We start from the raw sequence: 19,541 nt of genomic DNA on the forward strand, positions 1-19,541 counted from the left end.
CAGATTTTGGAATCAAAGGACCTGGACTAAATTCCCAATTCTTCCCATTTCCTACTTGTGTGATTTTAGGAAAATTATTTCACCTCTCTTGCTCAAATGTTCTTATGTGTCAGATGAGGAATGGGAAAGAATGACCTCTGATGTTCCTTCCAGTATATAGTTTTCTTTTTCTTCTTTTCTTTCTTTCCTGTCTTTCTTTCCTCTCTTTCTTTCTTTACTTTTCTTTCTTTCTTCTGCTTCCTTTTCCTCTTCCTTTTCTCTCTTCTCCCTCCTCCTCCTCCTTTCTTTTTTCTTTCCTTCTTTTCTTTCTTTCTTTTTCTTTCTTTCTTTTTCTTCTTTCTTTCTTTCTTCTCCTTCTCCTCCTTCTTTTCCTTCTTCTCCTTCTCCTCCTCCTCCTCCTTCTCCTTCTCCTCCTTGTCCTTCTTCTCCTTCTCCTTCTTTTCCTTCTTTTTCTCTTTGTCTCCTCTTTTTTCTCCTCCTTCTTCTTAGCATGTATCAGGCACTGTGCTAAGCTCTTTAGAAACATTAATTCATTTAATTCTCACAACAGCCCAGAGAGGTTAATGCTATTACCCCCCTCATTTTACAATTGAAAAATTGAGGCAAGCAGAAGTTAAACAATTTGCCTAAGATCATACTATTAGTAAATGTTTAAAGTATGATTTGAACTCAGTCTTCCTAATTCCAGACCCAATAAAAAGACCTATCTACGCTGTCACTTAAGTGCTTCTTAATATCAAGAAGAAGAAAAAAGCCAAAGGAAATAACAAACAAACAGTCCTGTTAACTCCCTGCCTTATTTTTCTATTTCAATTTTGCCTAGAGCTTCCAAGTCTCTTTTTCTAAATTTAAATGGACAGAACCAGTCATACAGACATTAGGAATTTCTAAGACTTTCAGTCCATATCTGCTTTGAGACTATGTAGAGCCCTGGACCACAGGTAGGAACAAAATGAAGGAAGAGTAGGAGACAAGATTGTTTATAGTCTGGCACAGGGAATAACTTGTCAGCAGAATTTTTTTTAGAAGGGATGGAAAAGAATGGAGAGCAACACCAGATGTTTGTGATTGTGTCACAAGTCTTTGGTGCTCAGCAGGTTGAATGAGACACTATGCAGAAGAGATAATAGTCCAGTGAGCAAGCTGGTTAAACTGGAGTCAGCTTTATTTTAAAATTGGAGTTGAACTACATTGGATTACTTTCTGTCTAAGGCAGAGGTGGGGGAAAGAAGGAAGTAGAAAAATTTGGAACACAAAGTTTTGCAAGGATGAATGTTGAAAACTACTTTTGCATGTATTTTGAAAATAAAAAAGCTATTATTAAAATCAATGTAAAAATAAAATTGGGGTTGAAGTATAAAAACAAAACAGAGTCTAGCAAAGGTTCCCAGTCTCCTTATCTGCCAACATGGTCCTTTGTCTATACTAGTTAGAAGCAAAAGACAAATTGCCATATAGCCCATTTCTCTATGGTTGATATTTTCATCATATGGATATATATTGCTAATTCCTTTAACATCTCTTATCCTCCTAATTAGAAGTTTCCTTCTCAGCTCAACTTCTGAGGAAGGGAATTGAAATGTCTTTCTCTACTATCTCACTCCCTAATTTTTTAAAAAAAAACCTTTCTTATTTAAACCTTGTTTCTACAGAAATTTGCTTATCAACCCTCCCTTAAAAATTTTTAACTTCTGAGACAGCCTTATGCTACATAAATCTCCAGTGATGGAAAAACTAGTTTTTAAAAAAGCTTTTATCTTATTCATAATTTCTTCTATGTTTCCATGTTGTCACACAGGTACAAATCTCGGCCTGTATACACCTTCTCATCCTTTTTTTATTCTTGCTTTTGTCCTTTCATAAATCCTCCATAAGGGATTCACCCATTTTGCAGAAGACATTACTTTGGGATTTGGGGTCCTAACAGGGATGTTGGTACAATAATCACGTCAGCTTCTTTTTCAGCAAATAAGTACTTAATAAAAAAAATACTTATAGTTAGGTACTTAGACAAAAAATTACTTATACTTAGTTACATTTTAAAAATCAGCAAATGCTATAAATCAGGGTTTGATTTATTGTTTTGTTAACTGTCTAGTTGGAGAAAATGTTAATAAGACAGAATAAACTTTAAAATGCTTCATGTGTACATTTTTAAAGAAATTCAATTATTAAACATTTATCAGCACACCTGCTTTAATGATCCTTTGCCAATGAATGTTAAATATAATTTTCAGTATTTCAAGGATCTTTGATTTCATTTTTGTCTTCATGAGTAGTTGTGACTAAAAAAAATCATCTTATGGTCCATCCTCCAGCAATGAATTTTTCAAGACTTGGTTGGATTGATTCTTAGAAAAAGACATACTTGGCAGTTCCCCACTTGAAGCTTTGCCAGATGGGTAGGAGCTGTTGAAGCTTGTGCTTTCCCATGATAGCTTTTGAGAGTCCAAAGTCATTCCTATGCCATGAGGAGTGTCTTAAGGGGAGGAGGAGAACTTAAGTAGAGGTACATTTTCTTTCTTTCTTTTTTCCTTTGCAGAGGCAATTGGTGTTACGTGACTTGCCCAGGGTCACACAGTTAGGAAGCGTTAAGTGTCTGAAGTCACATTTGAACTCAGGTCCTTCTAACTTTGGGACTGTTGCTCTATCCACTGCACCATTTAACTACCCTTAGGAACATTTTCAAAATAGCAATAATGGAGAAAGTACAACTAGTTTTTGGATGGAGATCCTGGGATGAGGATACTGTGTTGAAGAGCTAATTCAGGGGAGCTAATTTAAATGTTTTTTATAAGTAGTGCAAACTGAAGAAGAGATTGAACGAGCCACTTGGTCCTTGACTCTGTATTGCTCCTGGAAGGTAACAACTTCCTCCTAACTCTAGCCTGCCTAAACTGAAGCCCAGCATAATTTCTCTTCACCTATCACCTTATATATGAACTGACTAATGCAGTATATTTTAATTACATTGGCAGTTTCCTTTAATGCAATCCTCTCTCATGTGCAAGTAGACTTATTTCAGGATCTAGCTCAGATGTTATTTCCTCCCTGAACCTAAATCAGACTAATCTCTATCATCTGATCTCTTAGCACTCTATACTTTTTAGTACTTATTTCCTATAGTACCAAATTTTCAGTTTATCCATTATCTAGCTTCCTTTGGTTTTATTAAGCAGTTCTAAAAAAATTAATTTGTAGAACAAAACATAATATAGTATAGCATAATATAAAAGATTGCACCTGAAACTACAAATCTATTTTGAGTAGCTTGCCATTCCTTTTAAATATACAATAAAGTTATGCATTTTTAAATTATTTTTGACAGTGAAAGAGGAGATTATTTGTCTCAATTTGCTACCTAGCCTTAATCACTAAATGGATGCAGCATCAATCAAACTGAGACTTGTTGAAAACCTTAGCTTAAAAAGGCCAAGTTCTCCCATTTCATTCAGGGTCATCTCCAGTCATCCTGATCTATATCTGGCCCCTGGACCGTGATGCCTCTGGAGGGGAAAGTGAGGCAGATGACCTCATACAGCTCTCTCTCACCCAAATCCAATTTACTTGCATGTCATGCCATCATCTCCAGATGTCATGGTTCTTTTTTAAGAACGAAGAACATAGAACAATAAAGTTATGTAAATTTCTTTTTTTTCCTTTCCCCCTCATTCTGGAGATGGCTCCCATTAGACAAAAATATATATTTTCTTAGATGTTCTCTTTCCCATTAGATTATAAACTCCTTAAGGGTAGGGATTATATTTTGCTTCTTTTTGTATCCCTATAACTTAGAACAGTATGTGGCAATCATAGATGCTTAATAAATGGTTAGTGAGTGACATAGTCATTTTTTTTTGGTAGTCATTTGTGTCTGCTATATTATTTAACTCCAACCCAGACTCGATTGTATTTTGCTTGAGGTCTGGGACATTGCCTGATTTCTCTTTGTATCTATACTGACCCACATAGCACCTTGTACATAACCAACATGATGCAGTATTTATGAACTGAAATACTTAGATTGAATTTGCCTTGAAAACCATTGGATATGATTTATTGCAACATTATATGCTCAATGTAGCATATACTCAGTAAATATTTGATGATGAATGAATAAAGCATCAAAACTATTGTCTCATAGCACAGTATCACCTACTACCCAAACTCCTCCCACCCCAAGTTCCAACAGTAGCTTCAAAGTGAGGTGCCAATGTAATTTTCTCTTTTACATTCAGTCAATATTTACTCCTCAACTGCTTATATGTTTTTCTATTTTACTGTGTCTGTCTTAGAGCTAATACATAGTCTGCGTGACTTTGACCAAGTCTTTTTATTTCAATTTTCTCCTCTATAAAACAAGGGAACCAAACTAGAAAAACCCGGTAAGTTTCCTTCTAATTCTATAATACTGTGATGTTGCTGACCCTAGCAGTTCTTCTGCTCTGTATAGTTGCCTTTTGTATGGGGAAAGGAAAAGAATTATGGATTAAAATTACAAAATTCTAGCCCCAACACTTAGAATGGTTATTTGGGAATAGGCAACAATATAGCCCTTTAGTGATTTCTTCAAAGTAATGCCTCCTGGGAGACAAGCAGGATAAGTATTCCCCATTTCACAGATGAGGAAAGAGAAATTCAGAAACTTGCTCAGTGACCTCTAGAAAATGGAAGAGCCCAGACTCCAATCCAGCTGGGTGGATTCTAAGATCAGCTCTCGTTTCATGACACCAAAGTGGCAAATGATTGTTTCTCAGGCTATTTGTGAGGTGAAAACAGATGGATATTTAGCTCTCCCATTGCTAAGGAGCTTAAATTCCATGTGGCCAAATAGCACAAATACATAAATAAACAAATGGTATATATAAAATAATTTTATGGGGGTGAAGCACTAACATCTGGACAGATCAGGAATAATGTCACATAGAAGATGGGGATGGGGTTGATCTTTGAAGTGAGAGAAGAATTCTAAGAAACATAGTGAAGAAGAAGCCTATTCCAGGTGTTGGGAGTGAGGAGAACCTGAGCAAAAGCCAGGGAATGAAAGATGAAATGTTGGAAATATACAACAATAAATAAGCCAGTTTGAGAATAACATAATGAGTCTAGAATCAAACTATGATGGATGTTGAATAGCAAAGCGGGTTGTATTTTATCTATGAAACTGGTGGTCTAAAGATTTCAGGTGACAAGTATTAGCTTCAAAAAGTCTCTGTCAGGTATCTAAGTCACATATCATCTCATCAGGGAAGGAATATTAAGCTTAAGAAGAATGAAATACTTTTACCTTGTCCATCTCCAAAGAATTTGGGGAAGCTAAAGACTTTTGCAAGATTTGGTGGCTATTACTAGAAGTTTGCAAAGAACTACATCTCAAAATGTCTCAATCATATCACCCATGAATAGATGTCTGGGAGAAAAAAATAGAAAGCAAAAAGAAGCACCCTGGTTTGAACCCTTTGCCCATTTAACAATTTTAAGGCAAGATGCAAGCAGGCCTATAATGATATAATTAAAAGACTCATGCATTTGCCAGTGTTGGTTTTTATATTTGTTCTTATAATCTCTTTATTCTGAATTTAAAAACCAATAAAAGACATTTCCATATACAGCAGATTACAAAAAAAGAGAATTTTATGTGAAAGCATGTAATGATCATTTCACATTACTTCCTTCAGATATTATTTTCAAAGTTGTACTACTTGTCTCTGTGCTTCCTTCTGTTCTATATATTTTAAAGGTAAAATGAATCTACTTTTTGACACCGTTATTGCTAAATTGGAGTTAGGCATGTGGTCTTTTGGGCACATACACATAATGTCCCAGGAATGACTCTATATCTGATGACATTTGGACCTTTTGATTTCTGCTTTGGAATTTTGGATGATGACAAAATTATGAAGACTCTCTACCAGTATATGTAACTTGGTTAAGAGATTGGATTAGATTAAGGAGGAGATATCAATTAAGAATATTTCAAAAAGAAGAAACTAGATATTATATTAGAAGTTACTGTCAGCCCAGCTGGAGGATAGAAGCATACTAAGAATATGTGTCCACAGAAAACATAAGAAAAGGGAGAACTCTTGACAGTAATTGAAAGATTAGCTAATCTGCTCACCTATAGAATAATCCTGGAGAACAGTTGGGTCCCTGAAAAAATGATGATCTTTCTCAATCACCTGATAACCAAAAATACAGGAATAATGAAGTGTCAAAGAAATAATCCCCATGAAGAGACAATTCACAAGACACAGATGGAGAGCCAGTATTTAATGATTGCTTGCATGAAAAGCCTTTTTTTAACTGGGTCTGAAATATTATAGAATCTTTATCTAGAGAAAGAAGAGTTTCAATGCAATCCTCTAATTTTACAAATGAAGAAACTGAGACTGGGGAAGTTAAATGATAATCTACCTTTAGTGGATTGGAGACCTTGAATGCAGAAGATTCCCTGGATCACTATAGAAATGCCAGGTTTATAATGAAATAGAAGAATAACTATGCTGATACTAGGTACTATATATTTGTATGTCACCTATGTGTTTTATCTATCGTGTAACTTTGCTATGGGACATTATATGTTTTCTATTTTGATATGACTGCCATATTGGTCTTTGGTGTGCTCTATATTTGAACATCCAGTACAATTTGAAGTTATGGCTCTTTTTTAAAACTTGGGGGTTGTCACAATGTCATAGGGGTTAAATGGAAAATCTGTATTTCTTATTGTGTAATATGCACACCTTGTCTGAAGTCACAAGTCCAGGAGTTCAACTTGATGGCAGAGGATCAAGACTTATTTTAGTCATCATAGAACACTGTGATAGTGTTGAGGAGACGTTATCACAAGGAGGAAATAGGGCAAGAAAGAAGAAAAGTGGAATCATGAGAAGTGAAAGCAATGGATCTAGTCATAGAACTGACTGTGGGCAGGTTGGAAACTAAGTTATAAGGGGAAAAGCCAAAAGATTTGTCAAGATATCAGTTTTCCCCCAGATGTATATGAGAACCTGGATAAAGAATAGAAGAAGCAGAAAGAAAGAACACCATCATTCAGGTAAATAGTTACTGAGAATCTTTCTGTTTATTTCATTTCCTTTCCCTGTTCTAATTAAATGCTTTTACTGATTCTGTTATGATTTGATAGGTTTCTATTATCACAATGATCACTGAATATTTAGAGCTGAATTAATTTTAGAAGTCCATAGTTTTTCACAGTTGTGAAACTTACATATGACCAAAAATATACCCCATAAAATCCATAATAATACAATAGCATATATTCATTATACATTTGAAAATAAAGATTTCCACTACTAGAAAAAGGGTTATTTTAATCAGGCTCTCCAACCCAAAAGAGCTAATTGACATCAAGATGTTTTAAAGAGTATAAATTACAATAAACATAATTTTGAAAATTTTAGTATCACTGGAATATTATAAAACAAAGGCAAGAAATCAGTGGTCCAGAGATCCATTTTAGTGACTATGAAACCATAAGAGGCATTCCACCTTGAGGATTTTTCTGCTGTCTGCTACCAAGTCTGAAGCCCTCATCTCCAATTCATTTTTCATCACATTTGTATCTATTCAATCTACATGAATGACTTTTTAATTTATCTACAGTTATTCACTCACTCACTCACTCACTTATCCTTTTATTTGTTTATTCATTCATTCAAGGTTCATTTATTTAGATTCAGGAAACAGATGAAACTGTGAAGAAATAAAAACTCTTCAATGGTTTCTCATCCATAGTATTGGGGAAAGCAGATTAAAGAGACAGAGCCAGAAAGTATTAAAACAAAACAAAACAAAACAAAACAAAAAAAAGTCTCTTCTCTATTTCAAATCCCTGGCTAAATCCTGACTAGAAAACAAACAAACAAACAAAAATGAGCCTATTAATCCGTGAACCTGCTAAAGTGCTTACTCTATTAGCAATTCCCTACATCAATTAATCCACCCAGTGCCTCCGAATACTCAAGGCCAGTTTCTTAGTTTTAGAAGCCCTGGCCTGGCTCATCAAAGAAATTCAGTAAATAGAAAACAAAAACCCAGTACTAGACTGGAAAGGGTTACTTACAGTGAATTTTGAAGTCCTTGTACTGTCTGTCTTCAATTGCTACCATGTACAAAGCTGCCCGGTCTGGAAACATAAGCCCTCCAGGTTTCTGTTGATGAATTGTGGGGAAATGGATCTCGTAATCTATTCACCTGACAAAGACATCACATTTTGAACTGCACATAGAAGAACTAGACAAAGCATCCCCACTGACAATGCTTCAAGTTCTCCTGGTTTGTGATGAGGACAGTGATGGCCTTCGGTGGAGCTTTGGGGCAAAGCATGCACCAGGTGACTATCACAAGCTGGACAGGCTCCTCTTCCTTTCACCTTCCCCACCCCCAAGCACAAAATTTATCACTGAACTCTTCCTGGAGGACTTTCAGGAAGAGGAAACTTTGGAAAGAACCAGAGGAGAACAATGGGAGGATAAAGGGAGATGCAAAATTAAAGCCAAGGAGGGAAAATGGGCCTTTATGACTAGGAGGAACCTCTGATTGCTTAATACTGAATTAATACTTACTTGCTGCCCTGACTTTTATCTGAACCAATTGAAAAATTTCATTTTCAACAAAAGTGAACAAAGCTAAACATATAGAGAAACTTTCTAGTTACCTAATAGTTAGCTACTGCACTGGACTTCATGGACAAATGAGGTGGTATTATATTCACCTTCTCTGAAGAAGACCTGCTTCAGAGATAGGGATCATATGAGATAACCATTAAAAAGCATTTCTAACTTGTGGTATCTAGGAAATCCCAATGAGCAGAGATACTAGAGGGTCTAATCCATCCAGTCAAAGGACTGTAGCTCAAATGTGGGCCAACCAGCAATCCAACAAGAAGGGTGACATGCAGGACACCTACCAGCCACTTGTCCCTGGCGAAGATCACTGTGTTAAGCATTGATTCATAGAAAAGACAATAACCCATCCACTCACTGATGATGATGTCTACCTTTTCCACCGGTAACTCCACCTCCTCCACTTTACCCTTAAATATGGTGATGACTGTTGGAAAAAAAAAAAGAGGAAAAAATATTTTTAAATCCCAGAAAATTACTTCCAGAAGACTCAACTAGTAAACTGCAGTGTCAGTGTCAAGCTGGCTCTCCCCATAAAAGATTCCCTTCTGATTCTTTATTCGGTACACCCCCAGCCCATCTAGATTCAATTTATTTTGGGGGAAGAAACACTTTTTGACTATGTTGCTTTAGATCATTGTTACATGTTGGATAAATTTTGTAGACCCTCAGAGCTTGAAGGGACCTTAGACACTGTCTAGTACAATCATCACATGAGTAAGAATTTCTACTATAACATTCCTGATGAACACTCATCTAGCTGTATTTATAGATTTCCAATAAGTAAAAACCTACTATCTCCTAAGGGGATAGACTGTTCCACTTTAGGATATCCAGAAATGTTAATGATCTGATAACATGATCAGACTAATGAGAGACCTCCTCAATGTGAGTATTTCCCTTGCAAAAGGAGCAATCCATCTATGCCTTCTCATTCTGATCAACTATTTCCCATGTCCTCCTGAAAATTTATATATATATATATAATATTTTTATTTTATTTATTATTTTGTATTATTTTTATGTATTTATACATATTATAAATATATATAATAAGAAAAGGGAAATGGAATCTATACTGTGAAGAGTTAAAAGTGGAGGGTTGAGTGTATTTTATCCTAGAGGCAATAGAATGCTGCTGAAGATCCCTAGGAGCCTGCAAATATATGTCTCAAGATTACATGGAATGTGGAAGTTTACATTTATAAATGTCTTTAATTAAAAAAAAAAAGATTCTGGTCTTCCTCCTTTCTGTCACTTTGCCACCACCAAAGCAGAAGACATAAAAGATTATAAAGGCCAAAGAACTATATATTTTTTCTTTGTTTTATGGATTGCTTTGGGAAAAGAATTCAACAATTTGGTGTCCAATCTGCTAGTGAAGAAGAGTCTCTCTCCTTAGTTAGACTGGTCCTCATACAGAAGGTTTAATTTAATATAGTAGAACTTTCCAAACACTATGCTTTGTTGGTATAGCCTTACTCTAGTCAATTCTATGCTATGATGAATTATGAGAAGAAGGAAAAAAAACCTTTGTGAGAGCTTAAAAGAGTTTTAGCCAATGTGGCTTTCTTTAGGATATAAACCCTAGAGAAGCATGATCAATATTGTTTATTTGAGGATTAAGAACACAATTATGATACACATGCAACCTTTTTGTTTATTATCTAACTCTATTCTTGCTTATCATTGGATCTTTGCCCTACTTGTCCATCTACACCAATAGAGAAAAAAGCAGAAAAGATGTCTTCTCTCCTTAATGGGAGATTTTCTAAAGACAGACAACTAAGACTAAATCAAAATAAGATCTGAGAACTTTCAGGGAAACTCTTATCATAACAAGTCAACCTGACCCAGAATTCACTAGTATCACTGACAAAAGACTGTCCAAATGAGGATAAGGACATTAACCTCTAATCAATTTATCATTTTGAACAGAACCAACAAATGTTTACAGAATTTACTCATTAATTTGCTTACGGAGTTTGTTTTGTCAGTATGTGAGCACAATCTTTCCAAATTATAACAGTACTTAGAAAAAAAAGAATTATGGAGCTAACAAGATGGAAAGGACCATAAAAATCAAATGATCTCTCCTTCCATTTTTAAATAAGGAAACTGACAGTGAAAGGGAAAGGGAAACAAAGTATTCTGACTCCAACTCCAGAGATGTTTGCCCTCATGCCACACTGATGCCTAAAAACTACCTATAAAACTCAGAAAAGCCAAATGGAGTCATCATGGTTTGGACTGGCCTGAATTATGTGGTGAATTCTCCTCCTGCCTTTACCTCCTTTCCATGATGTCCAGAATATATTATTATACACAATACACATTTTCCCAGTGCCACTGCCAGAGCTGACTGAATGACTACTCCCACAATTACCCAAATATAGATGGAAACCATTTGCAGCAAACACCAGCAACTAGGTTATTTCATCTTTGAAGTAAGGTAGAAAGAACTGATAAGCCAAATTAAAACTTCTCCTTGGCACTGTGAAATCATGAATTAAGCACTAGAGTTGGCTAAGACGACCTGGGTTGAAATCTTGACCCTGGCATTTACTGGCTTGTTCTTGACTTTTCTGAGTTCTAAGTTTTCTCATGTAAAATGGGGATAATAATCCCTGTAGATCTTCCCTCATTGAGTTGTTTTGATAACAGACTGGGATGATGTAATCTAGAGATGTCAAAAACATGACCTGTGGGCCAATGTGACCCACAATATTCCCAAGTGAACTAGATTAAAATATAATTGGAAAATATTTAACAAAATGGATCTAATACATATGAAGTTCTTTACAAACTTTGCAATGCTACATAAATGTCAGTTATTACCATATCTTATCAATAATATATTTCAATACAATGTGGTCCTAGAGCTGAGAGCAGAAAATAACTAGAGCATTCTGTTAAGTCTTGACAACTATAGAATTCAAAACCTTGTGAGGTCAAGGTGGAAGTACAGGAAGTTTCTTTCGGTACCTAATTAGATCTTCCATCTCCCAAGTTATTTAGCATCATCAAAATGAGTCTTGGATGCTGATGACTGAATACAGGGCATTAATGGTAGATTCACCCCTTATGGAGTTGAAAGAGTGAGCTGAGACTAGGGTATAGAAAGAGGGACTGTGAATGAAGGCGGAAACAGAGACATTATTGAATGTATGAATGGGAGATAGGATATATTACAACATGAAAATCATTTCCCCATCCCTACTATCCCCTCATGGGGTAAGTACAGGTTGTTCAGTTTTGAAACCCTGAGGTAAAAATACAAGGACTATGACTTTATCCTGAGCTCCACATGTAGTGATTTTGCCTTGAGAATGAGGATAGTGAATCCTTGAGGAGAAAAGGAGTATACTAAGAGAAACGAATGATTTGAGACCAAAGATTTTATAAAGCTCTGAGTGCCAGAGTAGAGATGTTAATATTTCTATGTAGAGACAGAAATATTTAGGAAGCAATAACAAAAAAAATCCCTGCCAAACACATGTCTAAATGCCACATTCTGAGCCTCCAATCATCTCCCCAAAGAATAGATATAGAGCTCAGGTGGATTTGAGATCAGTGTAACATCAAATGGTCCATAACAACATCATCAAGAGCTCTACCTCTGAAGCAGTCAACCTTCCCCTTCCCCAGTAGTTTCCATAAAGGGTCTGATGACTCCAGTAAGGGAGCCAATGGGAACAGTTGTAATACTGTCAGTTGGCCATTTGGAAACTAGTGGAGCAGCAGATGAGTCGGAGCCAGAACATAGACTACTTCCCAGGTGGCAGTACTTCAGGAGAAACAGGAGCCAATGGAAGTGTTTTTCAACAGCCAGGCCAGCCTGCAACCTAGGCAGTTGTAAGCTACTTGGCACAGGCAGACATTCCAGTATTATGGAATCTGGGATATGATTGAAAAACAGGAACTTCTAAAGGAGTAGCAATAGAAATTTCTTCAATGACAAAGGCCATAAGTCCTCCAATGAAGTCATTTTGAACCAACATCTTCCATATTTTAACAAAAGGTCAGGATTCTTTTTGGCTTATTGACTTAGGCAATTCTACCTTTACTCCCAACAGATGACCTCCAGCACAATTCCTATATCCAGTCTATACAGCACACATTAATTCTGACCCTCATTGACTCTGGTCTGAATTATCATGATAGCCCACTGATTAATTTCCTTACTTCTGGTCTTTTCCCTCTCCAATGCATCTTCCATACAGTAGGTGCCAAAATGACATTCCTATGACACAAAGTTGATGATCATGTTGCTTTCCTGATCAAAGATCTCTGGGAGCTCCCCATTAATTTTAGGATGAAAATTCAGTATCCTCTGCCTGGCATTTAAAGCTCTCTGCAATCTTGATCCAATTCAACTTTCCTGCCTTTTCATATTATTCCAGTAAAAATGCATTTTCCCCTTCCCCACCACCAAGCATCTTCTTTACTTCCTGTCTTTTGTCTTGTTCCTGTTCCCGCTGTTTGGCATGACATTGTTGTTCCCTGAACTCAGCATTCTGTCTCTTCTCTCTGTGCTTATTCACAAGCTGTTCCCTATGCTCAGAATGTTCTCCTTTCTAAATGACATCTCTTAGAATCCCTGCTTTCCTTCAAAGCTAAGTTCAGATGCCACTTCTTCCTGGAAGTCTTCCCTGAATCCTTCTAGTTCTGAGTACTTTTCACCTCTTCAAATAAAATCATTTATTTAACTACTTGCATGTTGCCTCCCTTCAGGAAAATAAAAGTTTCTACAGGGCAGAGGCTATGTTGTTTTTGTTTTCATTTCCCTAGTGTCTAGCACAATGCCTTGCATATAGTAGGTACTTAATGTGTGTTTGCTGAATCATTGAATTATTGAATGACTCAACTAATTATGGAACTAAAACTTGAGTAATGCCCCTCTTGTGAAATTGAGAGAGATGAATTTGATGGGTCCCCTCTGATAGCCCTATAAATTCAAATTCTATATTTTTGTGAGGGTAGAAGTAATCTGTGGCTAGAATTTGATTTGGATTGGAAGTGAATATATTTTATATTCTGGGAGGAGGGGAAATAAGGAAATACCTGCATCTGAATTAAGGAGACTTTAGACCAGGTCTATAGAACCCACAGGTCTGTAGGGTTCGGTGGATAAATTTCAGTGGGTCCATGAATTTTGATAGGAAAAAAAATACATTTTTATTTTCACTAGATTCCGAGTGGAATCTAGCCTTTCCTTCAATTATGAATTAAAAAAAACCATTATTTTGAGGAGTCCATAGGCTTTGCCAGTCTGCCAAAGAGGGACATGATATAAAAATATAATAATCTAGAACCCTGCTCTAGATAGACTTTCATACAAGGAGTGGATGAAAGGATGGCTGTGGCTAGTTTTGGACAGATACCAGTAACAATTGAATAAAGAACAAGGTATTAAAGAGGAAGGTATGTTTGGGAATGCTCATGAAGAATGATCTGAATTAGAGAAGAAAGTAAGAAAGACCCTACCTATAAGTAAGAAACTGTCAAAGAGGAATGGAAGCCAAACCCTAGTGGAATAGTAGAGGCAAGTACACATTTAACTTGCTAAAAGAAAAGTGAAAACTTTGCAGGTAGCTGAAGCTCAGAATAAATAGAATGAGAACAAAGTTAAATGGAATTAAGAAAGAAAGCATATGTTGTCATGAAAAAAAGGCATCCAATGAAGGTTAGAATATAAGAAAACTTTCACGCACACTGAACCATCATTTGATCATAGATTTACTGGCAGGGGGGAAAATGGGGAGAAGGAGTCAAGTCAAGTCAACGAGCATTTATTAAATGGTTCCTATATTCCAAGCTAGAGATGAAAAGAAAGACAAAAATAATCACTGCTCTCAAGGAACTCAAAGAACATCACTGCTTTCAAGGAGCTCAAAGAACATGCAAACAATTAGTACATCCAAGTAGAAAGTGGAAGGTGGTGAGAATTCCTATCTAGGACCTCTGTAGTGGCCAGCTCCCTTTGGACAAAAAGGAGTAACAAAAGCATACTATTAAACTTTGGAGATGATCAATTTGAAAAGCAAATAGCTGTTTGAGGAAGACATTTAAAGTCTGTAGGTTTTTTAAGCTCTTTGTTGTTAGCCATTTCCTTGGCTATTTACAAAGTGCAACTATTTACTCTTGATTCAAGTGATCATTTATCAGATTTGAATGCAAAATGGCCACCCAAGTGCTTGTTATGAAGTGCATTGAAAGTGAAGTATTAAATGGTATGGATAACCAGGATTGCGAATGAGAATAGCAGTAAGACTAATTGAATCAGAACAAATGAATCCCAGTGTGTTCAGGTCTGGAGATTCAGTATAAGTGAGACAACCCTGATAAGTTATATGTGGGCAAGAGTAAAGGTGTATGGATATAGAACCCTCTTAGTTCAAATCCAGGTAGTTTATACTGTGCTCCTAGAGTAAAAGTTCCAAATTTTCAATTGAAATAACATGAAAAACAAGTTCTAGGTAGGCTGATATGCCTTATTTACACTTTAGAATCTACTCTCATTTACAATTCCACTCACTGGTCTGATTTTAACACATTCCACCTCAAGTATTTAGGGCCCAGTTCTATAGTCATATCCAACATATAATCACCCGCATGAAAGAAACTTTTTTTTTGATGTCTTAAATAGGCTGAGAAATGCCAAGCAGAGTTTTGTTTCCAGTACTTTCCTATCTAAAAATATCTGTATTTGGGAATCGATTATGAAAGAATCCACACAGATTTTACAAATGTAAATGACACAGTTCTTAATACCAAATAACCCAAATAATCTCTGAAGCAAGTATTTTTTAAACTTTAATACACAAGTGTGAAGTGTTACCCCAAAAAGCAATCAGTCAACAGGCATTTATTATTATATGCTTGTGTCTAGTATATGCCAGCCTTTGTGCTAGACTCTGAAAATATAATAAGGACAAAAATGAAAGTCTTGTCCTGAGGAAATTTACATTCGATCAGCACAAAAACCAACTGTATACAAGGTAAGCAAAAAGTCATTTCAGGGAGCATGAGTAGTTGGGGGAAATCAGGAAAGATAAAAAGTAGCATTGGAACTGATTTAAAGCAAGCTAGGATTCTAAGAGGGGGAGGTGACCAAAAATTGCACCTCAGTCATGAGGGACAGCCTACACAAAAGCCCAGTGATAAGAGATGAAATAACATGCTTAAGGAACAGAAAAGAGGACGTTTGGTTTAAATGTAGAGAGTGTGAAGGGAAACTAATTTGTAATAAACCTGCAAAGTTATTCAGACCATGAAGGGCTTTCAATGTCAAATGGAAGACTTGATATTTTATTCCAAAGGCAATAGGGAGCCACTGAAATTTTATAAGGAAGGAAGTAACGCGGTCAGACTTATGGTCATTTTGACAGCTTTGTGGTTGAAGTTTAAGAGATTTAAAGCAAGAAGATTAGTTAGAGGACAATAATTTAGTGAAAGACAATGAACACATAAAGCAGAGGAGTGATGGTATGAATAGTGAGAAGGGAGGAAGGCAACAATCATTAATTTAGTAAGCAATATCATGTGCCAAGCACTTTACAGATAGAGAAGAGAACAGATGTGAGAGTAGTTAGAGTTCAATGAGATTTGGCAACTGACTAAAAATAGTGGATAAGGAAATGAAGAAGGAGGAGGAGAAGGAAGAGGAGGAGGGATGAAAAAGGAGGGGGAGGAGGAAGGAGGGAGAGGGGGAGGAGGAAGGAGGGAGAAGGGGAGGAGGAAGGAGGGAGAAGGGAGGAGGAAGGAGGGAGAGGGGGAGGAGGAGGAGGAGAAGACATGGAGGAGAAGAGGTGGAGGAGGGGGATGAGAAGGAGGAGGGAGATGAGGAGGAGGAGGGAGATGAGAAGGAGGAGGGGGATGAGAAGGAGGAGGGGGATGAGAAGAAGAAGGGGAATGAGAAGAAGAAGAAGAAAGAGGAGGAGGAGGAAGAGGAGGAGGAGGAGGAGGAGGAGAAGGAGGAGAAGGAAGAAAAAGAAGAAGAAAAAGAAGAAGAAGAAGAAGAAGAAGAAGAAGAAGAAGAAGAAGAAGAAGAAGAAGAAAATTCATATAGCACTTTAAAGTTTTATAATTTTATTCTCACAATAATTTTGGAAGATGGGTGCTAATATTATCCCCATTTTTCACCTAAAGACAGAGGATGACTTCTGTTTTAGAAATGTATTTGAGATGCCTGTGAGACAATTAGCAGAAAATGCCCAATAGACTATTAGTGATGCAAAACTAGCCTCATGACAGACTTGGGCTATATATTCAGAACTGGAAATTATTTCATAGATACCAGCTAATATTGTAGATTAGGAAATTGCATCTAAGAGGAGAGGGAATAATTTGCCTAAAGTCACAAAGCTAGTGATAGCATAGGAACTGGTTCCCAGGTCTTCTGACCACCTAGGATGCTTTTCTTTCAACCTCTAACTAGGTTAACAAACTCATTTCTCATCAATATAACAGAGATTTTCTTTCATTATGGGTTTTTACCAATTAAATAAGAGTTTGAATACTCAGCAGTTCTTCTGCAATTGACTGATTTGATGAATTCTCTTCTATGGGAGACTAAAATTGCAATTGTGTTACCAAGTTGCTGATTAGGAACAGGATGACGGCAGAGAAGTTAATGTCCTTCAGCTGTTGAAAGAGGGAGATAGGGAAGGATTTGTGGACCAAGAGTTTTCTTCTTTAGGGTAATGCCTCTAATCTGAGCCTCCTCCTTACTAAAATGTTAGTTCAAGGTTGGACTGAGATCATTATATACACATATTTTTATGCTACAGAAATGATGGAAAGTTTGTCTAAGCGACTATTTCAGGGCCCTCATTTGTAAACTTTAGAATAATTAAACATAACTAAATACTCACTAGGAAACAATAGACTCTAAATTGGGAAATTTTCTCCATCTCTTCACGTAAACACATTGAATGGTTAAGTAGAATGTGAGCATATGTGTGTTGTTTGCTTGACTGGTTGGTTTCTTTCTGGCATTGCAGAAATCAAATTATTATTAAAAATGGTTCTTTCTATTTTAAAGGGACAGTAGCAAACCTGGTGGCTCAGCACTGTTTGAGCCTATTGTCCCACCATCAGAAACAGAGGAATTGCCCTGTGGATATCTGAAGTTAATCTATTATCCCACATAAGAGACTCATATCAAAGTTAATATATGTGTCTAATTTCCCTCCCCCTCATGCAATAAAGGAAGATTTTTAGTGATAACCTGTGTCAGCACTTTAATATTTTTAGAATTAATAGCAGTTATAAAACTTTTGTGATTCTTGGATCATTTGTTAGCAGAGTTGATGACTGTAAGTTTAAGTCATATCTCACCTCTTGGTTTCATTGCCAGAAAAGATTTATCTTGGTCTCTGGTCTCCTCCTAAGTCTCTGTCTTCATTACTTTCCTGCCCGTCCCTTAGGCTACCAGTGATAAAATTCAAAATATCACCATCAGTCTTTGCAAGATTCACACTCATAGATGAGAATGAAGTTTTACTTCTTATAAAGACCCACCCACTGTCCTCTTAGAATAATTTTCCCAGGCAGAATAGTAGAGATTATCTCAGTTGTCAAACCAAGGATTGTCTGCAGACCAATAGAATATGGTTAGATTAGTGCTGAAAGGCCATTCATTATATATGTCCTAAACATATCTTATCCTAAATATGTATTTAATATCCTAAATGTGTTTTTAATTCACTGGAGATATGAAGAGCATTGATCAAAGCACAGAAAGATAGACCAGTCTGGCCTGATCATCTAATCACCTGCTTTTGATGCTCTGTGCAATAGGAGGTAAGGGTAAGGTTATGGGATAGATTAGGAGCCCTTCCAGAGAACAACCAGAATCATGAATGAACATAAAACTGTGCCCTATAAAGAATAATTGAAAGAACTGAAGATGTTCATCTTGGAGGAAAAAATTCTTAGGGAGGACATAATAGATATATTTAAATATTTGGAGATGTGTCAAGTAAAAAGGGAAATCAACATTTTCTTCCATCAGAAAGGAAAAAATTTAAGATCAAAGTATGAAAAATAAAAAAGGGAAAGATTTAGGCTCAATATATAGTGGAGGATAGGGGGATTCAGTGATTAATTAGCTTTGTCCAACAATGAAATGAGATGTCTCACAAAGTAGGAGTTTCCTTTCACTAAAAATACTTAAGCAGAAGTGAATGACCATTCCTTCTACTTCCTGGATAGACTATAAAGCTGATTTTCCTCCTTATGAAACATCTTTTTAAAAGATTTTTCAATATAGAATGATTCTTCTCTCATTAGCTTGGCCACAGGAAGAGTTGGCATTTTCCTGTTCTATCAGGAAGTAGGAATCATCTGCTTTGATATTTAGGCATTGTCTTATTAGTGTCCAAGTGAGAATTTTCCTGTGACATTATTTATAGGTCTCTCAGAGAAAGATCTGAGCTATTTGTAAGATGGCAAACTGCTAAAGGAAGAACCAAAACACAGTATCAATTTCCCTAAAGGCAAAAGTAATAGTGCATGGAACCAGGCATTAGGAAAGCTTAATTCTAGCCCCAGCTCTAATACAATCTTGCTCTGTGACTGAGCAAGTCAGCTCACTCTCTGAGCATTAGTTTCTTTATTTGTCAGATGAAAGGTCCAGAAAAGATGACTGCTAGGTTTCCTTTCAGTTCTTTCTCTATATACATATGTATATGCATGTGTCTGCATGCACATACTCACACATGTATGCATATACACACATATGTATACATATAGATACATATATACACCCATACAGCTACACACACAATACATGTATACATCTGTGCATACATGTGTGTGTTTGTATACATGCTTACACACACACACATGTATATGCTATGACATTATTATCTCTAAGCTTCCTTT

The 19,541-nt window shown here is 36.3% G+C and overlaps 1 protein-coding gene across 1 annotated transcript in view; it reads right to left on the reverse strand.

Moving 5' to 3' along the window:
* The window catches only part of PRMT8 (protein arginine methyltransferase 8), a 173,465-nt gene that overhangs the window by 52,018 nt on the left and 101,906 nt on the right, over positions 1–19,541 (reverse strand). The window contains exons 6-7 of the mRNA XM_052000778.1: positions 8,936–9,078; positions 8,090–8,177 (exon numbers count right to left, since the gene is read on the reverse strand). Of these exons, the coding sequence (XP_051856738.1) occupies positions 8,090–8,177; positions 8,936–9,078 (231 nt within the window). The remainder of the gene's footprint in view (positions 1–8,089; positions 8,178–8,935; positions 9,079–19,541) is intronic.

This window comes from Antechinus flavipes, chromosome 5 (assembly GCF_016432865.1).
Source record: "Antechinus flavipes isolate AdamAnt ecotype Samford, QLD, Australia chromosome 5, AdamAnt_v2, whole genome shotgun sequence".
Lineage (NCBI taxonomy): Eukaryota > Metazoa > Chordata > Mammalia > Dasyuromorphia > Dasyuridae > Antechinus > Antechinus flavipes.